The sequence below is a fragment of the Felis catus genome, chromosome B4 (assembly GCF_018350175.1).
Source record: "Felis catus isolate Fca126 chromosome B4, F.catus_Fca126_mat1.0, whole genome shotgun sequence".
Classification (NCBI taxonomy): Eukaryota; Metazoa; Chordata; class Mammalia; order Carnivora; family Felidae; genus Felis; species Felis catus.
In genome coordinates this window covers 22080993-22104755 of record NC_058374.1, presented here as the reverse complement: position 1 = coordinate 22104755, position 23763 = coordinate 22080993, and the positions used below count along the sequence as shown (strand labels likewise).

The 23763-nt window shown below is 42.1% G+C and overlaps 1 protein-coding gene across 4 annotated transcripts in view; it reads left to right on the top strand.

The window, feature by feature from the left end:
• CB4H10orf67 (chromosome B4 C10orf67 homolog) overlaps window positions 1–23763 on the top strand; it is a 168833-nt gene that overhangs the window by 74340 nt on the left and 70730 nt on the right. For all 4 annotated transcript variants that reach the window (XM_019834072.3, XM_023256424.2, XM_019834070.3 and 1 more), the window contains exons 8-10: window positions 3724–3789; window positions 21769–21828; window positions 22500–22676. In XM_019834072.3, coding sequence (XP_019689631.2) covers window positions 3724–3789; window positions 21769–21828; window positions 22500–22676 — 303 coding nt within the window. The remainder of the gene's footprint in view (window positions 1–3723; window positions 3790–21768; window positions 21829–22499; window positions 22677–23763) is intronic.

Below are 23763 nucleotides of genomic sequence, written 5' to 3'. Positions count from 1 at the left end.
CATCTTTTCCTTTCCTTCCACCTCATTCCTTTACTTTCCCTAAACCTGCCGTCCAGCCCTCCACCTCATCAACTACACCGCTGAGTCACCTCTGGAGCCTCCTGTCTAGCCAGTCCCCATGTTCTCCGGTGCTCCGGTGAACGGTGGGCCAATCCTTGCCTGTGGTGGCATTGCTAGACTCTGGGGTTTTAACCCAGGATAGCTACACCCTCCATCTGCCTATCATTTCACTTGAATCTAATTAGCACCCTTTCTTACTACCCCCTACAGGTCTTCCAATCTCCACTACTTTTCTCAATTCCCTTATTCCATCCCCCCATGCTACTTCCCAATTCACAGACAACATGGCAGACTCTTGGATTTTTTTCCCTTCTGCACTCTCTTACTCTGTCACCTTTGCTCTTTTTCAACAGAAGAAGGACATTCTTTGCCTTGACTCATCCTTCCATCTATTCCCCGACTCATCTCTACGTCCCTCCTCTTCTGGAACTTTCTGCATCAGCCCCTTTCTCTCTAATGCCTTTAAAATTTTCCCTCTAGCCTACCGAGTGAAGCCATCATCTTGGTGGTATCCATTGACCCTAATCCTCTCAAGTCATTGCCATTTACTGTACTTCAAATATTATTTAAAAGAAACCTGTATTTACCACCCCTTTCTCATTCCCCCAATGCTACTTTTTCCGGTGGGTAAGGTCACAGTGAGATGCACATTGCTTTCAGTCCTTTTGAGGTTTTTTCCTTCCTGAATTTTCTTCTGTATATGACAGGATTACCGCCCTGCCCCCCATGTCATAGATGTCTTCTGCAGCAATGCTTGCTTCTAATTCTTCACACACTTCTTCATTCCTTCCTAAGCAAGATCTGCCAGTGGCTTCTCCTCCTCCATTTTCCACTTGAACGCTATTCTTGGGATTTGTATTTATCCTTGGTCTTCTTCGTTTTCTCTCTAGCTGACCTCAGACTTTCGCATAACTGTTTACCAGTGACTTTCAAACTGCCTTTCCTACTTCATGATTTCCCTGAATAGCACATCCATAGTTTTCACTCTATTCTCATCCTTAATTTCAACATTACATGCATTTTGATAGTCTCTGTCCACTCCCTAGGGTAATTAGAAGCTCCCTCTGGGGCCCCAAATACCTGGGACTATTTGCCCCCTTAAGGTCAGGAAGCATCTCGTTTATCTTTATATTCTTAGTCACCAGCACTAAAAATTATTGGCTGAAGAAATGCTCTACACATTTGGCAAACCCAGTGTCAGAACTTGAACTCATTATCCCTTGAATCTAGACTCTCTGTGTTCCCCAGTTTAAATGAATGACATTGCCATGGATCCAAAAGAACAGATGACAAATCTAGGGCCATTCTCTATGCTCTCCTTCATACTTTATATCCGATCCGTGGCTCAATCTGTACATTTTTCTTTCAAAATTTATCTCAAGTCCCTTTCTCCGTCACAACATTGCTCCAGACGTGGTTGAGTCTCTCATCATTTCCATAGATTCGAACTTCACTTTCCTGTCTCCACCCTCACTCATCCCTTTTCAAATCCAGCGTTCACACTCCTCCATAGTTTTCTCATACTCTAGTTGTATATGCGAAAACCTTCAATGGCTTCCCATTGCCTACGGTATAAAATCAGGCCACGCAAAAATACACTGAGGGATTTTTATATGCCGGGAACAGCCTAAAACACCTTCACGTTTGCTGTCTCAAATTCTCTCTGGAAGAACTCTTTGAGGTGGGGTTGATTCTCTTAATTTCCAGACAAGAAAACTAAGACTCGAAGCGTAGATTTAGTTTACCCGCGAGAGCTTCGATTTGAGCAGTCTCCTGTTCCTCCCACTGCACCGTCCTGCCTTCCACCCCTAATTATGGCGTCAAATGCCTCTCATGCCGTCACCCGACTCTCCTCCTTTCTTCTCCTGCCACTTCTTTCTCTCCGCACCCTGGGCGCCATGACATTAAGCTTTTCCCAACTCCTCCGTGACTCCACGCTCCTCTCCGGTTGCTGTGTCGTCTGCCTTTTTCTCTGCCTTTTTCCTTCACCAGCTTGTTGCGCTTTCTCGTACCCTTCACAACTGTTGCCAAATGGTGCTTCTCCTGTTGCATCTTATCATAATTATGGTTGCTGGGATGTGTGGATTTTTATGCTTTTTGACCGTCTGAAATTTTGATTTGTTAACATATTTTCTTACGTATTCTAGTCAATTTTTTCCATGTTGCTCTCCTGCCATAGTGTAGATGCTCCAGAGATCCTTCTACTTCCTCTCTGTACCTCCATAGATGAACAAAATGCCTGGCATCTAAAAGGTGTTCCTTTTAGATAATATATATATATATATATATATATATATATATATATACACATATACATATACGTATATATATGTATATATATATATACACATATACATATACGTATATATATGTATATATATATTAGATAAAATAATACATGTGTATTAAATTAATGAACATATGAATTGATTGAATTGAATGGATGTCAAAACCAAGGTTTGAATTTTATCAGTGTATCTGACACACACAAATGCAAACAATCATTTAAGATACTGAAGCTAGGGGCGCCTGGGTGGCGCAGTCGGTTAAGCGTCCGACTTCAGCCAGGTCAGGATCTCGTGGTCCGTGAGTTCGAGCCCCGCGTCGGGCTCTGGGCTGATGGCTCAGAGCCTGGAGCCTGTTTCCGATTCTGTGTCTCCCTCTCTCTCTGCCCCTCCCCCGTTCATGCTCTGTCTCTCTCTGTCCCAAAAATAAATAAACGTTGAAAAAAAAAATTAAAAAAAAACAAAAAGATACTGAAGCAAGTCACAGGAGTACAGTGGCCCTGCATTGTGTACTTTTTGATGGCTATTTTCTTTTTTTTTTTTAAGTGTTTATTTATTTTAAGAGAGAGACAGTGAACAAGCGTGAGCAGGGGAGGGGCAGAGAGAGAGAGGGAGAGAGAGAATCCCAAGCAGGTCCAGGCTCTGAGCTGTCAGCACAGAGCCCGACGCGGGGCTCGAACCCACAGACTGTGAGATCATGATGTGAACCAGCATCAAGAGTCTGACCCCTGCCTGACGGAGCACCCCTTGATGGCTGTTTTCATTAGGCATGAATGTACTTTGATGTGCATATAAATATAACACAAAAATCTATAAAGAGAAAAGCAAAATTTCTCTTTTTGAGAGACTATACTTGCTTTATTATATATTGATGTCACATTTAAAAAAAATTTTTTTAACGTTTGTTTATTTTTTGAGAGAGAGGGTGAGACAGAGTGTGAGTGGGGGAGGGCCAGAGAGAGGGAGACACAGAATCAGAAGCAGGCTCCAGGCTCCGAGCTGTCAGCACAGAGCCCGATGCAGGGCTGGAACTCATGGACCACGAGATCATGACCTGAGCTAAAGTCGGATGCCCAACCGACTGAGCCACCCAGGCGCCCCATATTGATGTCATATTTTGTCGGGATAGGGTAAGGAGGATTGTAAATAAGTTGGCATTTTCTGTGCATATTTTGCTTGCTTTTATAGTCAAAATATAGTAATTACATAATAATATATTATTATTACAGGTAATCTACAGACATTTAAATTTTCAAAATCCTATTAGGATCCCCTTTTCTCATATTTAAAAGCAAAATACATTTTGGTCAGTTCTACTGAGGAGGAATTTTAGATGTTCTGTTCTTCTCTTTAATGAAAATGTAATATTCTTTTTCAGCTGATCGATGGGAGAGACAGATTACTATGTGAGCTTGATTATGAAAAATCAGTAGTTCAAGAAATGGTAAGGTGATTTACATTATTTCCTAATAACTTTGAAATCAGGAATTTCATTTAAACATGAAAGTTTTCTTTGTAACCATTTACTGTAAACGATTATTTCACCTTCGTGAATAATCTGAATGCATGCATAAGTATTAACTTTTTTACTGAAGTCTTATAGTAGTGTTTTTTATAAAACTGAAGTTTTCTAGTAGTGAAGTTTTTACACAGTGTTATAGTGTATCAGCTATCGTGACCTGACAAATCTATACGTTAAGCTACGCGCACTATAATAAATGGAGTCACCCCACAACGTCATTACGATATTATTGACTATATTCCCCATGCTGTATTTTTCAACCCCGTGACTTCTTTATTTCATAACGGGAAGTTTGTACCTCTTAATCCCCTTCCCCTGTCTCTAGCAACATTTTCGAATGATCGTCTTAAGAAAACAGTTTGATTAGTACGCGAATAAATGCGATACGCTGTCATGCTGAAATAGGGTCACCCTTTAAAGCACTGTACAAAATTTTTGAGGATTTTTTTATGGAGATTTGAAAAAAAACGCAAATACGAGAGCCCAATATTTTGAAGGATTTGCTACTTTTCGTTACAAATTGCCATAACTGACCACAATAAAGAGCCCAGCTAGACATTTTGGCATTCTGTGTTAGTCTCGTAAGAAAACACTGCCTTTTTATGTTCTTTTAAGAGAACTTTCCAGACGGCTGCTCTTTTATTTTATCTGTTGACTACCCACCCCCTAGGCCCCCGCCACCTCACCCCTCCCCACCCCCGCTAGCTTATGGTGTTGTAATTCGGCTTTCAACTGGTCACCACTAGGATGTCTTTGTTACAGTAAACTGACTGTGTTTATTATAATCAAAAATAAAACACAGCTTGACTTGCGTTCTAAATGTGCCTGAAAAGAATATGATACTGTTTAGAGGAGAAAAGGTTGTTCATAGGAAGTCAACACCACTTCAGATATTGAAACATTTCCCTTTTTACAGCTCGTCACACTTAGTGCCAAGTCATGACTGTTTCCCTAACTCTGTTTTGTTGCTCTCAGCACCATGTGTTTTGGGTTCCTTGTCATAGAAATTAATGCCAAACAATGCTCCGGGGCTACAATAAAGCCTTCTATGAAACCAACTTGGGAATGCAGGCGAGGACAAAATGATGGTTAGCTCTTCACAGAAACCGTGGGCTAACAAATACGTTGTTTTGAACCCTCTGCGTGTCGATACCTGGCCTATAAAAATCGTCTCCGTTATTTGAGGTTACTTGGTTGATTCCCTCTCTCCCCTCCCCCTCTCCTGTCATTCCTCCAAAAGCCTAGGAGTTGCTTCTGAAAACAAACTCAATGTGCACATTGTCACGAAAAGCGACAGTGTTTCTATAGAATGGGGGCCAAATGTTACATCGTCAGTCTGTTTGGGGCGTCAGAAATCAGACTTGATCGTAAAAAAGCGAGTTTGGGCCAATACTATGAACAGAACCCGTAGGTTTCCTTTGTCTCTTTATTTAAGCCTTAAGCAGTTAACTGGTGCTCTTACGGTGCCCGCAGAGGAGCCAATCACGTCTTATTTTGTTGTTGAGAAGTTTTTTGAGCACCAGGCTTCTTGCCAAGCAGCAAAATCTTGCATCACAAACCCGGCCGGGCACAAGAGCCTCCGGAAGGCTCAGAACTAGCTTGGGGGTTCGTGTTTTCAGTAGAGGGAGTCTGCTCAAGGTTCTTCTTATGTCCAAGGTTTCCATGGTGTGCTTTCGGGCCCAGCAAGGTCACTGGCGCCCCCTCCCTCCCACCAGAGCATTCCGTTACTAACTCAGAGGGAGGTTGGCTTTGTGGCTAGTGGGCTTCCTTTGTTTCTTCCCACGGGACTTTTTTCCAGAAATGAAGATTTCTGGATTGATGATCGCACCTAGATGGGGAAGTGGGAGAAGGTGGAGTTGATGCTGAGTCGTTTTGTAGAAATTAAAAAACTTTCTCACTGCAGGGTTTTTGTTCCATGCTTGTCTATTACTGTCCTCCAACACAGTTTATTTTCTGGCCTCTTAAGAGCCTAGTTTAAAAAGTCAAAGAGTTGGGGCGCCTGGGTGGCTCAGTCGGTTGAGCCTCCGACTTCGGCTCAGGTCACGATCTCGCGGTCCATGAGTTCGAGCCCCGCATCGGGCTCTGTGCCGACAGCTCAGAGCCTGGAGCCTGCTTCGGATTCTGTGTCTCCCTCTCTCTCTGCCCCTCCCCCGTTCATGCTCTGTCTCTCTCTGGCTCAAAAATAAATAAACATTAAAAAAAAAAGAGTCAAAGAGCTACAAGTAAAAAGGCGCCTTCAGTAAGGGTATGTAAGCGATGCGATATGGGGCAATGGTGTCCTTAGATTGGCTTGAGGGGAAGCATATGAAATAATTTGGTATCTTCCTGTGATTCCTACACTTAGTGGCTTTCACTTACCTTTTTTTTTTAATTGAGCTATAACTGCCACCTAACATTGTATTCATTTTTCGTGTACAACAAAATGATTTGATATATATGTGTATATTGTAAAATGATCACCACTGTAAGTCTAGTGAATACCCATCACCGAACCTAATTACAAAATTTTTTGCTCGTGATAAAAACTTTTAAGATCGGCTCTCTTAGCAGTTTCTGGATATACAATACAGTATTGCTGAGTATAGTCACCATGTTGTATATTATATTCCCAGGACATTTGTCAAAACTAGGAGTTTGTATATTTTGATCACCTTCACCCATTTCGCCCACCGCCCTTCACCCCCCAACCCCCACCTCTGGCAACCACCAATCTGTTTCTCTAAGTTCAGTTTTTAGATTCCGCATATAAGGTGTTTCTCTTCCTGTGACTTATTTCACGTACTGTAATGCCCTCAAGGTCCATCCATGATGTTGCAAATGGCGGGATCTCCTTTTTTATGGCTGAATAGTATTCCGTTACACATATATGCCACGTTCTCTTTACCCATTCATCTGTAATGGACTCTTAGGTCGTTTCCACTTGTTGGCTACTGTGAATATGAACATGGGTTGCAGATATCTTTTTGAGATAAGTAATGTTGCTTCCTTCAGATAAATACTCAGAAGTAGATTTGCTGGGTCATATGGTAATTCTATTTTTAATTTTTTTTGAGGACACTCCATAGTGTTTTCCAGAGCGACTGCACCAATATACATCCCCACCCGCAGGGCACACGTGTTCCCTTTTCCCCGCTTTTTTGCCAACACTTGTTATCTCTAGTGATAGCCATTCTATCAGGTATAAGGTGATATCTCATTGTGTTTTGATATGCATTTTCCTGATGATTGAGGATGTTGACCACCTTTACAGGTACCTCTTGGCTATTTGAATATCTTCTTTGGAAAATGTATACTTAGATCGTCTGCCCATTTTTAATTGGGTTATTTAGGTTTGTTGGGTTCTTTTGTTTGTTTTGTTTTGTTGCTATGGAGTTGCATGAGATCTTTATATATTTTGAATATTAATTCCTTATCAGATATATGAGCTCCAAATATTTTCTACCATTCCATAAGTTGTCTTTTTATTTTGTTGATTGTTTCGCTGTGCTGAGGTTTTTAATGTGGTGTAATCTCACTTGTTTGTTTTTTATTCTGATACTTGTGCATTAAGGGTCATATCCTAAAAAATCATTGCCAAGACCTATGTCAAGAAGCTTTTCCCCTGTGTTTTCTTTGAGGAGTGTTATGGCTTCAGGCCTTACATTTAAGTCTGTAATTTATTTTGAGTTAATTTTTGGGAGTAGTGTAAGATAGGGGTCTAGTTTCATTCTTTGACATGTGAATGTCTGATTTTCCCAGAACCATTTATTGAAAAGACTGTCTTTTCTTTTTCTCTTTTCTTTTCTTTTTTCTTCTCTCTTTAGAGACAGAGAGTGAGCGAGAGAGAGAGAGAGAGCATGTGCAAATAGGGGAGGGGCAGAGGGCTGGGGGGGGGGACTCCACCCTCAGCCCAGAATCTGATGTGGGGCTCAATCTCAGGAAATTGGGACCATTACCTGAGCCAAAATCAAGAGTTGGAGGCTCAACTGACTGAGCCACCCAGGCACCCCTATATTTTCTTTATTGAGCATTCTTGGCTCCTTTGTCAAATATTAGTTGATTATTTATTCGTGGGTTTGTTTTGGACTCTCGATTCCATTTCATTTGGTCTGTCTGTTTTTATGCTGGTGCCATACTGTTTTGATTACTATAGCTTTGCGATATAGTTTGAAATCACCAAGTCTGATGCCTCCAGATTTATTTTTCTTTCTCAGGATTGCTTTGGCTTTGGGGCGTCTTTTGTGGTTCCATATAAGTTTTAGGATGATTTTTTTCTACCTCTGGAAAAAGCACAGTCTGTGAAAAGTGGAATCTTAATAGGGGATTGCATTGGCTTTGAGTAACATAGACCTTTTAACAATATTAATTCTTCCAGTCCATGAACACGAGATATCTTTTCATTTACTTGTATCTTCTTCAATTTCTTTCATCAGTGTCTTTAGTCTTCAGTGTACAGATCTTTCACCTCTTTGGTTTAATTTATTCTTAAATGTTTTCATTCTTTTAATTCTATAGTAAATGGGATCATTTTCTTTTAAGATAATTTGCTGTTTGCGTATAGAAAACGCTACTGATTTTTGTATGTAGGTTTTGTATCCTGCACTTTCATATATCTTGAAGCTAACAACAACAAAAAAGGAGTGTTCTCATCAGGACAGTACTAGAACTGGACTCTTAATTTCAGTTAATTTTCCATCTGCTTCATCCCAGTGTACCTGGCTCCTAGGGACAATCCAGACTTAAGATGGATAGGAGTTATAAAGGTTGCTCTGGCTCCCCATTCTGGGGGCACAGCCCTGAGTTATTGCTGCAGTTGGACTTGATCCTGTGACTGGGTTCCCTGTTGTCTGAGTTCCCTCTGAGTCATGCCTTGGGTGCGTCTGGTCCTATTCCAGGGAATGTGGCAGTGTTTGGCCATTCACTGAGGAAACCAGTATTTTGGTGACTCAGACATTTACTGTAATGAAACATAAGATTGAATTTCTGTGCCTCGGCCTGTATATTTGATAAAGTTTAGGACTTCTCATTGGTACCATCGCTGTTCTGAAGCTGGTGTCCCACAGGTAGAATCCACGGTTTGCCAACAATTGCTGCCTTAGGGCTGAGCACCATTCTGGAATCTGGGCCATGCTTTCAGTGATCTGTGCGAAACTGTATTTACATCGTAGCTCTGGAGAATAGTGGCTCTTCTAACAATTTTTTTTAAAGTTTATTTATTTCTGAGAGAGAAACAGAGCATGAGCTGGGGAGGGGCAGAGAGAGAGAGGGAGACACAGAATCTGAGGCAGGCTCCAGGCTCCGAGCTGTCAGCACACAGCTATTAGCACAGAGCCCCATGCGAGGCTCGAACTCACGAACTGTAAGATCAAGACCTGAACCGAAGGTGGACACCTGACCGACTGAGCCACCCAGGTGCCCCAAGAATAGTGGCTCTTAATGCAGATGAGCATGACAGACTAGTGGCTCAGGGTGACTGCCTCCCTCTATACGTGGCAGGGAGAGGAACAAGTTCCCCGATCCTGCCTACCATTAAGAAAATGTGTTCCACACAGTCCCGGACATCTGGTAGCCCTTTATCATCTCCTTATAAGTCACAGAGGCAGAGGGCAGACCTTGTGGAAGGAATGTTCCTTTGAGCAGGTGTTGTTCAAAGTCCATTACCACGAAGCCCACACGCCCTGGCAGTAATTTACCCTCTCTGGAATGAGCAGACACATTTGTCTGCCTATGGTCGGGAGGTGTATTGCAAACTATCTCAGAGGGCTGTTTCTTCTCCCTGGTTTCCTCTTCCCGAAGCGCCCTCTCTGGGTGAACTCCTAGTCATGCCTCAGGTCAGAGGTCAGATAACATCTCTGGGAACCCCGCCCCATTACTGCCCCAGACTGGATGAGGTGTTTATGTAGATTTATATAGCACACGGCCCCCCTCTCGTGGCTCCCCTCACACTGTGTACAGATGGCCCTTCTCTGCTGTCTCCATCCGGTGAGCTACTAGAAAGCAGGAGCTACGTCTTGTCCGAAGCCTACCATGGCGGCTGCCACAGAACAGAGACTCAAACGTGTGTTGTGAGTACGTGAAGGAATGAATTTCAAAAATGGCTAGCTGTGGGGCACCTGGGTGGCTCAGTCAGTTGAGCGTCCAACTCTTGATTTCGGCTTACGTCGTGATTTCTCAGTCCGTGAGTTGGAGCCCCGTATTGGGCCTTGTATTGGCAGCGTGGAGCCTGCTTGGGATTCCCTCTCTCCCTCTCTCTCTCTGCCCCTCCCCCCGCCCTCTCTCTCTCTCTCTCAAATAAACTTAAAAAAAAATGATTAGTTGAAAATGACTTAACCCATACTATGACCTGAACTACACAGAGTTTAATAAGCAGGTAGTACTGGGGCGCCTGGGTGGCTCAGTTCTTCGAGCATCAGACTTCAGCTCGGGTCCTGATCTCATGGGTTCAGTTCATGAGTTCGAGCCCCGCGTTGCGCTTTGTGCCTTCAGTGCAGAGCCTCCTTTTGATCCTCTGTCTCTCTGTCTCTGTCTCTGTCTCTCTTTCTGCATCTCCCCCACTCAAGCTCTCGCTCTCAAAAATAAACATTTAAGGGACGCCTGGGTGGCACAGTCGGTTAAGCGTCCGACTTCAACCAGGTCACGATCTCGCAGTCCGTGAGTTCGAGCCCTGCGTCGGGCTCTGGGCTGATGGCTCAGAGCCTGGAGCCTGTTTCCGATTCTGTGTCTCCCTCTCTCTCTGCCCCTCCCCCGTTTATGCTCTGTCTCTCTCTGTCCCAAAAATAAATAAACGTTGAAAAAAAATTTAAAAAAAATAAACATTTAAAAAAGTTTTTTAAAAAGCAGGTAATACTGTTAATACATGTATGTGACATAGCTACACAATATATCAACTAACTACAGTGTACTTTCCAGTATTAATTTATAGGTTTTGTTCCAATGTTTCTCAAAATTTTTGGTCTCAAGATCCCTTTTGCTCTGAAAAATTATTGAGTCTCCTAAGGAGATTTGGTTCAAATTGGTTTTATCGGCTAATATTTGCTGCATGTGAAGTGAAAACAGAGTCAAATTATTTCTTGATTCATTTAAAAATAATAATAATAGCCTCTTACATGCTGAAATAAGTAGCATTATTTATGAAAATATTTTCCGAAACGAAAAAGGTTGGTAAGGGTGGGGTTGCCTTACATGTTTGCAAATTTCTTTAACATTACCGGAAGACAGCTGGATCCTTATATCTGGCTCCGCATTCATTCTGTCATGATAAACATCACAGAGCCTCTGGAAAACTCCACCTGACACTGGTGAGACCATGAGAGTGAAAAAAAAGGTGACCATTGTCTTAGTATTATTATGAAAATAAGAATGACGTTGCAAAAGCCCTAAAGATCTTGGGAACCCCATGGATTCTTGGACCGTACATTGAGAATTGCGGCCTTAGTTACTAAGGGAAAACTCTTAGCCAGGTGTGATTAAGGGAAGTGTCTTTGTTCTGGTCTAGTCCTGAGCCTCTCTCTCCTTTGTTTTTATTCAATTCATTTATTTCCTGACTCTCTCCCTTGACACCTCCCTGTCAGAATGTCAGGCTGATACATTTCAGTGAACAGAAGCCATTCATGCTGAGGTCAGGCAGAAAGCTCCAGACTTCCATTTGAGGAAATTGTCATGTATCTCTCATATGGTCGTAGTTGGAGTAAGCGCTCACTGTGGGTAACACCCGCTGCTGGGTTGTGCTGTTGTGATCCTAGATGTTGGGCGAGGGGCAGAGCCGTAAGTACCGCTAGTTTGTGTGGTATAAGTATATAACGTTTATTAATAACAATTTACAAGAGTAAAATGAATGAGAGGACACTCTCCCTTGATCTTGTATTATTCCACCACAAGGTGGTCTTGGGCTAGGTCGGCAGGATGAATCATGGAAAGTGCTGTGAGAGAGGAATCCCAGCTCCGTAGCACTTTGTACGTTTATTGGGGAAGTCGGAAAGGGCACTGGGACCATCCAGTGCACTTTGTTGTAGCGGGAGCTTCCGGCCAGGGAAATGCCCCATTACGATCACCGAGACGTGAGCTCAGGGAAGTGGCACCAATGCCATCAGTGTCACCCAGAGAACTCACTTGGGTCCAGTTGAGCCATCTACTGGTCAGGTGGAGGACAGATAAGTAGCTGCTGGGCTGTGGGTTTCATTTTTCCCACTGGAGACTGTGGTGGTTCCTTTCCTCCTCCGAGAAAAGAGAGGTGGATTATTCACACCTACACTTACTGAAGAAGGGGTCATCGTTGAGAGGGTGGCCCACTTATCCTGGTTTGACCAGAGTTTCCCCAGGCTTAGCGCAGAGAGTCCTGTATCCAGAAACCCCTCAGCCTTAGGCAGACCAGGATGGTGGGTTCCCCTGATGGCTAGAGACCTGAGAGCTCCTCCTGAGAACAGACGTGATTCCGCGTATCAACTCCAACATATTAAGAGTATTTGGAAGGAAAATTCAAACTCGTTGGGAAAGAGAGCCCAAACTTATACACACTGTGTTGATTGGTGGGGGAAACTATCAAATAAGGTAGGCATTCACACCAACTCCCAGAGAAAAGAAAACAAAAAATTTTAGGTAAAGCATTATAAACATCTTTATAAATAAAGCACCAAAGGATTGACAAGAGAGGGAATACCAGGTCAAATCAAATGTCAAGGGAGAACTTAGCATTCCAGACTTAAGTGTTCCTTTAGGGCACTCACCAGCCTGTACAAACCTGAAACAGAAGCCACAGGGCTGGGCGTGCTAGTGTGTGTGTGTGTGTGTGTGTGTGTGTGTGTGTGAAGAGGTGGTAGTGATCTCCCACATGAGGCTAAGAACCAATGACCTTTTCTGCAGGGCGAATGTGAACCAAAACTAAGTCGGCAGGAAATAGGGAACGTGTGTGAGAAACAAAAGTGCTATATCAGTCATTGTTATATGCCTTCTATTCTTTCCTTTTTGGGTAGGAGAGGGGGTCTCGTGGTTAGCCTGTCTCCCACTGTGGTAGGTTGGCTATGGGGACTGGATAACTTGTCTTTTTGGTTCCTGGATCTTTGGATCAAGATAGACTATCTGCACTCGGACCAGATTTAGACAATGACATCCGGGCTTCCAGCTGACACCATTACAAGATGGGATTTGGGGGAGGCCTTGGGTGGGGATGAATGTGTTTTGCATATGGGAAAAAATGTAAAATGTGGGAGCCAGAGGACAGATAAAGGTAGAAAACGAATTTGAGAAAGTCCAATGTACATCTGTGATAGAAACTCTCAATAAAATGGGAATAGAGCTGCTGATGGGTATCTACAAAACACTTAGACAACCGTTGTTATGTTTCATGGGAAAAGACTGAAACTGAGATCAGAAATGAGACAAGAGGGGCGCCTGGGTGGCTCAGTCGGTTGGGGGTCCGACTTCAGCTCAGGTCGTGATCTCACAGTTCATGAGCTCGAGTCCTGCGTCAGGCTCTGTGCTGACAGCTCAGAGCCTGGAGCCTGCTTTGGATTCTGGGTCTCCTTCTCTCTCTGCCCCTTCCCCACTCACACTCCGTCTCTCTCTGTCTCAAAAATAAACAAACATTAAAAAAAATTTAAAGAAATGAGATAAGAATGTCTGCTCTTAACACTTCTGTTCAACATCGGATTTTAGGATTTAACCAGTATAATAATGTAAGAAAAAGAAATAAGTAGTATCCAGATTAGAAAGGAAGAAGTTTTATTCCTAGATGGCATGATCATCTCTATAAGAAATCCTAAAGAATTTACCAAAAAGCTACTAGAATTAATAAGTGAATTTAGCAAGGTTACGAAGATCAAGATATAAAAATAGTGTAGTGCTGTCTACAAGCAATAAATAATCAAAAATTGAAATGAAAACAACCCACCAAACTTATAATAGCATAAAACTAGGAAACACTTATGGATAAATTTGACAAAACATGTACAAAAACCATACAAAGCACTACGGAGAGAAATTAAGACTTAAACAGATGGAAAAACATGCCGTATTCATGATTGGCACAACGCATATTGTAAGCTTTCAGTTATCGCCAGATTGTTTTATAGATTCAACACAATCCCAATCAAAATGCCAGCAGGCTTTTTTTAAATTATTATTAATCAACCGTCTCCTCTAAAATGTATGTGGAAATGCATGGACACTGAATAGCTGAAACGATTTTGGGAAAGAACGAAGCTAAAGGACTCATACAACCTGCTTTCAAGACTTACTCTAAAGACACGGTAGTCAAGGTACAATGATATTGGCATAAGGATAAGCATATAGGTGGATGGAATAGAATAAAGAGCCCAGAAATAGAGCCAGCGGGTCGCGTGTGGTGAATCGATTTCTGACATCTGTGCCCAGACAATCCAAGTGGGAAAGGCTATTTCTTTCAACAAAGGGTATTGGAACACCTGGATAGCTATAAGCAAAAAATGAACCTCAACTCTTACCTCACACCTCACATAAAAATTAACTCAAATCCATCATAAACCTAAATGTAATAGCTAAAACCACAGAATTTCTAGAATAAGGTATAGGAGAGGATTTTGTATATAGGAAAAATATAAAATATCGGAGCCAAAGGGCAGAGAGATGTAGGAAAAAACGTGTGAGAAAGTCCAATATACACTATGATGAAAACTTTCAGCCAACTGGGAATAGAAAGGGTTAAGAGGAAGACTACAATTAAAAAACTTTTTTTATTTTTAGTTCATTTATTTTGAGAGAGAGTCAGTGAGCTCACTCTGTCAGTGCAGAGCCTGCTGCAGGGCTCAAACTCACGAACTGTGAGATTATGATCTGAGCTGAAATCGAGAGTTGCATGCTTAACTGGCTGAGCCATCCACGCGCCCCGAAATACAATTTTAAGTACAAAAAACAGAATGAAAAATAAAACGTGTCAAATATATGAGACACAGCTAAAGCAGTGCTGAGAAGGAAATATAGTTCTAAATGCTTACAGTAGAGAAGAGGAGGGTCTCAAATCAAGAACTGAAGTGTCTACCGCAAGAAATTAGAAACAGAGGAGCAAAATAAACACAAATCAACCAGAAAGGAAGTAAATAATAATGATAATAGCTCTCTCTCTGTCTTTCTCTCGATCTCTCTCGATCTCTCTCGACCTCTCGATCTCTCTGTCTCTGACTCCTTCCCCACCCACCCAACACTTCACTTCACGTGCACACACTGATGGAAGGCCAAGTGAGCATACTGGGAAAAAACCACAGTCTGTAGTCCAGGAAGCAGGCTCTCACTAACCACCAAATCTGCTGGCATCTTGACCTTGAACTTCCCAGCCTCCAGAACCGAGACAAATAAATGTTTGCTCTTTAGGCCACCCAATCTGTGGTATTTTGTCATACCAGCCTGAGTATATTCAGATAGGACAGAGTCCAATTTATCAATCTTTCCTTTCATGAATTGTGCTTTTGGTATCATGTCCAAGAACTCTTTGCTTAGCCCTAGATCCCAAAGATTTTCTCTTACTTTTTTTTTCCCTAAAAGTTTATGGTTTTATATTTTACATTTCGGTCTATGATCCATTTTGCGTTACTCTTTGTGTAAGATGTAAGGTTTACATGAGGTTCATTTTCGGTGGCTACCGATGTCCGATTGCTCCTGCCCTAAATGTTGAAAAGGCTATTCTTCTTCCAAGGAACTGGTGTTGCACTTCTGTCAAAAATCAGTGAAAATATTTGCGTGGCTCTATCTCTGGATTTACTGTTCAGTTCCATTGATTTATGGGTCTAGTCCTCTACGAGTACCACCGATCTTTGATTACTGCAGCTATATAATAAATCTTAATATCAGGCAAAGTGAGTCCTTCTAATTTATTCTTCTTTTTCAAGATCATTTTAGCTATTCTAGGGCCTTACCTCTAGGATAAAATTGTCTATTTCAGCAAAAAACCTAGCTGGGATTTTGATAGAAATGCATTAAGCTGGAGATCAATTTGGGGGAGAATTGACATTATGTAGTACATTGAGTTGTCTAATCCGTGAACACAGTATGTCTTTTTATTTACTTGAGTCTTTGAGTTTTTCATCAGCATTTTGTAATTATCAGCATACAGAATGTATGAATGGTTAGATTTATATCTATTTATATTTCCTTTGGCGCAGTTGCAAATTGCGTTGCATTTTTAATTTTTGTTTCCATATGTCCATTTATTTAGGCCTTCTCTAATTTTGTCAGCAGTATGTTGTCAATTTCAGTGTAGGGGTTTTGCACACCTTTTGTTAAATTTATTCCGTTAGTACTTTATCGTTTTTAATACACTTGGAAATGGAATTGGTTTTAGGTTTTATTTCCACTTGTTTGGTACTGGTCTATAAAAATACAACTTATTTTATATGAACTTTGTATTCTGCACCTTGTTAGATTCACTTGATTGTTACAATAATAATTTCATAGATTTCTTCAAATGTAAACAATCGGCAGATTCTTGATAAGTAAGCAATCAGGTCTTCTGTAAACGGAGACAGTTTTATTTATTTGTTTCTGATCTTTCTACCTTTTGTAACAATGGCTAGGACTTGCAATAGAGTGTTGTGTAACAGTGGTGAGAAGAAGCATTCTTGTCTCATTCCCAGGCTTAGGGCATACTTTATTGTGTCATCATTAAGTATGATTTAGCCATAAGGTTTTTAGGGCAGCCATTTGTCAGGTTGAGGAAGTTCCCTTTTATTCCTCGGTTTCTGAGAGTTTCTTTCATGAATGGCTGTTGAATTTTGTCAAATGCTTTTTTCCGCAGCTATTGAAATGATGATATATTTTTTCCCTTGTACTGTAATGTGGCGAAATACCTGGGTTTTTGGACGTTGAAGCGATTTTGCATTCCTGAGATAAACCCCTCTTTGTCATGACGTTTTAGACCTTTTATATGCTACTGCATTCAATTTGCTGAGGACTCTGAATCTATGCTCATAAGGGACATTGGTCTCTAAATTTTCTTTCTTTCTCTGGGTGTGTGTTTTGAGTTACAGTTATGCAGCCTTCATAAAATGAATTTAGAAATATGTCTTCTCTGTCTTCTGAAAACAATTTTGGCGGTGTTAGTAAAGATTTGTCATTTCTTTCTTAAATGTTTGATAGAATTCACCAGTGAAACTGTCTGAGCCTAGAGTTTTCTTTATGTAAAAGTTTTTGATAATGGTTTTATTTTCTTGAATAGCTTACAGCTATTCACGTTTTTTATTTCATTTTCTGTTTTGTTATGTTGTGTTATTCAATTTGTTCACTTCATTTAATTACGTATTTGTTGGTATGAGGTTTTCCATAACATTCTCTTATTATCCTTCTAATATCTATAGGATCTGAAATAATGAATCCTCTTTCATTCCTGATATTAGTAAATTATGTTTTTGATCAGTCCAATTGGGGGTTTATCAATTTTGCTGATCATTTCAAGAAATTAATTTTGGCTCTAACTTCTCTATTTTTTTCTTTTTATTTCATTGATATCCGCTCTGACCTCTGTCCTTTTTCCAACTCTATTTCCTTTTTGTTTACTTTGCTCTTCTTGTTTCAAATTTTAAAAAACTGTTTATTATTGAGAGAGAGAGACAGAGCACAAGTGAGGGAGGAGCAGAGAGAGAGGGAGACAGAATCCAAAGCAGGCTCCAGGCTCTGAGCTATCAGCACAGAGCCCGATGAGGGACTCAAGCATGTGAACCTCGAGATCATGACGTGAGCTGAAGTTAAACACCCAACACACTGAGCCAACCAGGCACCCCGCTCTTGCTTTTTTTTTTTTTTAAGTTTATTTATTTATTTTTGAGAGAGAGAGAGAGAGAGAGAGAGCAAGCATGCAAGTGGGAGAGGGGCAGAGAGAGAGAGGAAGAGAGAGAATCCCAAGCAGGCTCCACACTATCAGCCAGAGTCCAGGGAGGAGCTTGATCTCATGAACAGTGAGATCATGACCTGAGCCTAGATCAAGAGTTGGATGCTTAGCTGACTGAGTCACCCTGGCGCCCCCGCTCTTCTCTTTTGACCTTCCCAGGGTGGAACTTTAGGTAATTGATCTCAGGCTTTTTATTATTTTTAATATGAGCATTTAAAGCGATTAATTTACCTCTGAGCAGCTTTCCACACGTTTTGATATCCTGTATTGTTACTCAGTGTAGAAAATTTTCTAATTTCTGGTTTCCTTTGTGATTTAGAACTGTGTTGTTTACTTTATATTTTTTGTTATTGATTTCTAGTTTAATTCCATTGTGATCAGAGAACCTTCTCTGTGTGATTTGAATTTTTATCAGTCTGTTGGCAGTTCTTTCATGGCCAAAAAGCACAGAGTCTATCATGAGACTGTACCATATATACCTGAAAATGATTTATCTTCTGCCAAGTTGATGGGTGGTATTCCAACCTCTTTGTGTATTTATATTTAAAGTGCTTATGTAATAGACAGAAAAAATTGGTTCTTGATTTTTTTACACATTCCAGCCATTTCAGCATTTTAACCAGATTGCTTAGTCTATCAACATTCAATGTGATTATTGATAGGGGTGGATTAGGTCTACCATTTTATCACTTGTTTTCTACATGTGCCCTCTGGGTTTTGCATTGTCATTTTTCCTCTGTTCCTTTATTGATTGATTGATTTTTACCTTTCTTTTAATATGTTTTAGAATCCCATTTTAATTTATCTGTTATCATTTTGGCTTTTTGCCTATCTTTTAGTGGTTACTGTAGCAATTATAATTTACATCCTTAACTTGTTGCCGTTTGGCTTAGAGTTAATTTAGGGCCGTTTCATGTAACATATAGTACACCTGAAATACGTAGGTTTGTTTATATAGATTTATTTCTCCATTCTTCAAGTGAAAGTTGTTCTATGCATTCTATTTACATCACAATTACAATTTTTGCCTTACTTTTTTAAAGTTTTATTTGTGTATTTATGTAATCTGTATACCCAACGAGGGGCTTGAATTCACAGTCAGCAGTTGGAACATTCTACCTACTGAGCCAGCCAGGTGCCCCATAATTTTTGCTTTCTTATTTTATGTTCTTACAATCTTTGCTTTAAACAGTTGTATGTATTTGAAAGAAATGAAAACAAAATACTCTTACCTATTCACCATTTCTGATACTCTGCATTCCTTCCTAAAGATTGGAGGCTGTCCCTGGGATCAATTTTCTTCGGTCTGAGGAGATTCCTTTAGTGTTTCTCATAGATCAGGACCGCGGTGGTGGCGTCCCTCTGTTTTTTTGTTTTTGTTATGTTTATTGCTGAGAGAGAGACAGAGAGAGAGAGAGAGAGAGAGACAGAGGGTGAGCGACAGAGGGGGAGGGGCAAAGAGAGGCACACACACGGAATCGGAAGCAGGCTCCAGGCTCCGAGCTGTCAACACAGAGCCTAACGTGGGGCTCGAGCCCACGAACCAGGAGATCATGACCTGTGCTGAAGCCCAACACATAAGTGACTGAGCCGCCCAGGTGCCCCTCTTTCACCTTCGACCTTGAAAGATACTTTCTCTCAGCACAGAATCCCGAGTCGACAGTGTTGGCTTCTCTTCCATTCTTTTAGCACTTTAGAGACGTCATCCCACTATTATTCAGCTACCCTCCAAGTGTCAGTCTGTTAACAGGCTTTTCCTTGAAAATAGATCAACCACACACCCTTGTTGTGTGGAGCATTTGGGGATTGTAAGGACATTACGAATGTTCTATGTCATTTTTAAGAATCAAGCAATGAGTGGCTCGCTCGGTTGAGCGTCCAGCTTCGGCTCAGGTCATGATCTCACGGTTTGTGAGTTGGGGCCCCGCATCGGGCTCGCTGCTGTCAGCGCAGAGCCCTCTTGGGATCCTCTGTCCCCCTCTCTGCCCCTCCTCTGCTTACGCTCTGTCTCAGAAAAAAAAAAAAAAACATAAATAAATTTTAAAAAGCAGGCAATGAACTTGGTTGCAATCAAACTGCAAGCTGGGTGTCGCAGGCGGTGGGTGGTGACATGGCCACCAATCCTAATTCCATCTTCAAAGCTTCCCTTCGCTGCAGGCATCGCCCAGGCATCAGCTAGAGATTAGGCAAAATTTACGCACATGGTTTGGGGCCGTGCAGTCTGACTTTCCTCGAGGTCTCCTTGCCTTGGGACTTTCGTTGGCTATGGCTGTCCTAAACTGTGTCCTCAGCAATCCCGAAAGGCTGCGGGTTTCCCCTCGGTTTTAGTTACTCCCCCCGCCAGCCAGACCAGGCACTGGTCTCAAGTTTAAAGCCATTGTCTTCAAGTAATTGCTTTTGTATACTTTTCTCCAGAGTTTATAGTTGTCATCTGCGGGAGGGTTGGTTTCACAGCAGTTACTGAGCCGTGACCAGAAGTGCAGCCCCCACCTAATTACGCCTTCATAATGTGAATATTATCATGTCACACACATACACCCCCACACACTTAAAGTCATTCAGTGGTGCCCTCCTGCGTTTGAAATAAAATCCAAGCTTTGCGTGTTCTCCTTGATCTCAGCACACCTGCCCAGTTCTCCCCAAATGCAGCGCTCCATGGACACCAGTTACCATCCTCCCAGACCTCAAGAGTTCATGACACAGACCTGTCTTCGGTTGAATTCTGCTCTATCTGTAGGTGACAACTACTTTTGAAAATCCATTGTAGTTGGTGAGACGCTAGTGAGATGAATGGCTAGAGGTATTTCTCATTTTTCATAAGATTAGCCAGAATTAGAATCACTGGCATTGGGGCACCTGGGTGGCTCAGTCGGTTAAGTGTCTGACTTCAGCCCGGGTCATGATCTCGCGGTTCGTGGGGTTCGAGCCCCGCGTCGGGCTCTGTGCTGACAGCTCAGAGCCTGGAACCTGCTTCGGATTCTGTGTCTCCCTCTCTCTCCTCTCCTCCCCTGCTCACGCTCTGTCTCTCAACAATAAATAAATGTTAAAAAAAAATTTTTTTTAATCACTGGCATTACTCGTAAATTAATATGAAAAAAGCTTAATATGATTGACGCATGCATTAATGATATATTAATTTGCCCCTTGCAATAACACAGATGGATCTGAAGGAAATTATACAAAGGGATGTGAATCAGAGAAAGACAGAGAAAGACTGTATCCCCTTACTTATAGGTGGAATCTAAAAACAAACCTGAGAAAATGAACTTAGAAATGCCAGAGGGTAGGGTGGGACGTGAGTGAAATGGGTGAAGGTGGTCAAAAAGGACAAATTTCCAGTTATGAGATAAAAAGCGGTCATAGGAGCATCGCCTGCAACATGGTGACTATAGTTAATAAGACTGTATAGTATATTTGAAAGTTGCTAAGAGAGTAAATCCTAAATGTTCTCGCCAGAAGAAAAAAAATGTAACTGTGTGGTGATGGATGTTTTAACTACATTTATTGTGGTGATCATGTTGTAATAGGAGCAAATTTTGAATTATTACGTTGCAGACCCGAAACTAATATAGCATTATATGTCAGTTATATCTCAATGATACGTATGATAAAAAGCCTTTTATGCCTGGAACCTAGAATCGATTCTTTAAATCAAAATTTCATCATTATATGATTGAAGTCTGTCTATTGAATTATCTGAAATTTCTTTGCAAATTTTATAAGACCTGGGATTTATAGCTATCGTAAAAATATATGAAACAAATTATTACCACAAAAGCAAACAATATATATTTCTCTATAGTCTCTATTATGCTTAAAGCAATGAACAAATGCTAATGACTTTAAACATTTACAATTTTATTTCTTTCTGTTCACCTCTTTTAAGTGTTTTTTTTCTGGGTACAAATTTATCTTCTAATTCATATTCAACATTATAACCTTACATCCTCATCATAGTTTTAGCAGTCAAGGGGTTTACAATTCTATTCTTTCATTGCTTGAGGAAGTTTTCTAGAAAATTCTTTTGGATCTTTGCAAATGGTAACAAATGATACGGGCCTTCCATTTCACAGATTAATAAACAGAAGGAGGACATGGAAACAAGGAAGAGGATTGAGAGCCTAAGCGTCAAGGTTTGCGTTTAACTTTAAGTTCTTTTTTTGTCTTTTATTCTGTGTGTGTCTCATTTTGGCATCTGGGTTGAAGAATGCCTGCATACCGTACCGAGACTTTTCACTTTCCAAGATCTGAGTCTGAAAGAGAAAATGCTTAGAAGTGTGTATGGGAGGAGCGTCTGGGTGGCTCAGTCGGTTAAGTGTCTGACTTTGGCTCGGGTCATGATCTCGCGGTCCGTGAGTTCGGGCCCCGCTCTGTGCTGACAGCTCGGAGCCTGGAGCCTGCTTCTGGTTCTGTGCCTCCCTCTCTCTCTCTGCCCCTCCCCTGCTCATGCTCTGTCTCTTCAGACTCCTGTCCCTTCCCTCCTACCTTCTCTTCCCCGAGCTCCCTACACATCCACCCCACTCCTCACCCCGCCCCCGCCTTTCCAGCTGCTTCCAGGAAACATTGAATTTGTTGGTATGTTTTTCTCAGTACAGCAGCATCAGTGGGAGGAGTGGAAAAACAGACCCAGCCTGCAAATCAAATCAGGCCAACGGGGAGTGTGGGACCGGGGAAAAGGAACAGATCCATGCCCTTTGGGACTGAACACTTTAGCCTGAAATGCCTGCTCAAGGGAGGAAAAGAAAGAGACGTGAATCGGAGGCGTGAAGTGAGAATAACAAAGTTGGTTGTTTTTGTGTGCCAGAGCTGGAGAGCACTCAAGGAGAAAGAAACCTCTTTGTCTCTGTGGTCCTCACAACCCAGGATTCCATCCAGGCCTGGAACCATTTCAAGGGCACGCTCGCCCTCCTCCAGTTTAGCGCCTGTTAAGACCAAGAAAGTTAAGACTCCGAAGAAATCTGCCAAGGAAGAACAGCCTGTGGTAAGAACTTCTCATATGACCACACGCCATGACGCTTTGGTCCACAAAGGGCCGCCGTTCTGCGGGCACTATTGCGACCTCACGGCCAGCATCAGCAAGGCGGCCGGTCTCACCCGCCGGGTCCCCTACTCTCTGTGCGTGCAGCTGGGCAGGGCTCTGTCTGCTCTTCTGTGCACCAAGGTGTCCTTGTTGGGCCCCTTGACTGCCCAAGAGGATGCCACCCTTGTCCCCTGGTTGGTGGTTTATTAGCTTTGTCACTAAGGCTTAGTGGGTCTCTATTAAATTAGCAGGATAGAAAAGTCACGTCCAAAGCATGTTCTAGGGGGTATAATTTCTAACTCATTACTGCCCGATATCTGTCAAAAGCTTACTGAAAATTCCCTGAATTTTCAGGGCATGCAGGCTACACAGTCCATTTGTTCATAGTATTCTAATTAATGTTTGTTTATTTTTGAGAGGCAGAGCGCAAGCGGGGGAGGGGCAGAGAGAGAGAGGGAGACACAGAATCCCAAGCAGGCTCCAGGCTCCGAGCTGTGGGTGCAGAGCCGGACTCGGGGCTCGAACCCACGGACTGCTAGATCACGACCTGAGCCGAAGTCGGACGCTCAACCGACTGAGCCCCCCGGGCGCCCCTATTCACTCATAGTATTCTAAATTGACAGCTGGATTAACTCACACCATCAGGGACATGCACGCATGAAATACACGCTCTTCCTGTCCTAATCCGCTAAACCGCCACCAATCAGAGTTGCTTTTACCAGGCCTGCCGCGTTACTGCTGGTCCGTACAAGAAACCATGTTAGGAAGTAGCTTTGTGATGTGCAACCCACCCTGTCGGCTTCTTGTGCGGGCACTGAGGAGACGCTCCTCCCTGCATCTCAGGAGCCCCACCTTCCTATGATCCTGAAGGGACCTTTCTGCTGTGAGTCATGGGAATCGTAATTCTCCCAGCAGTGACCCAGCCCGGGGGCACTGTGAATGGTATGACTAGTCAAAACTCTTTTTCCATTGGAGTTTTTAGAAAGCTTAGAAGCCGGTTGGCGATACGCACAGGCAACGGTAGCATTTCCCAAACTCTCCTTTCTGA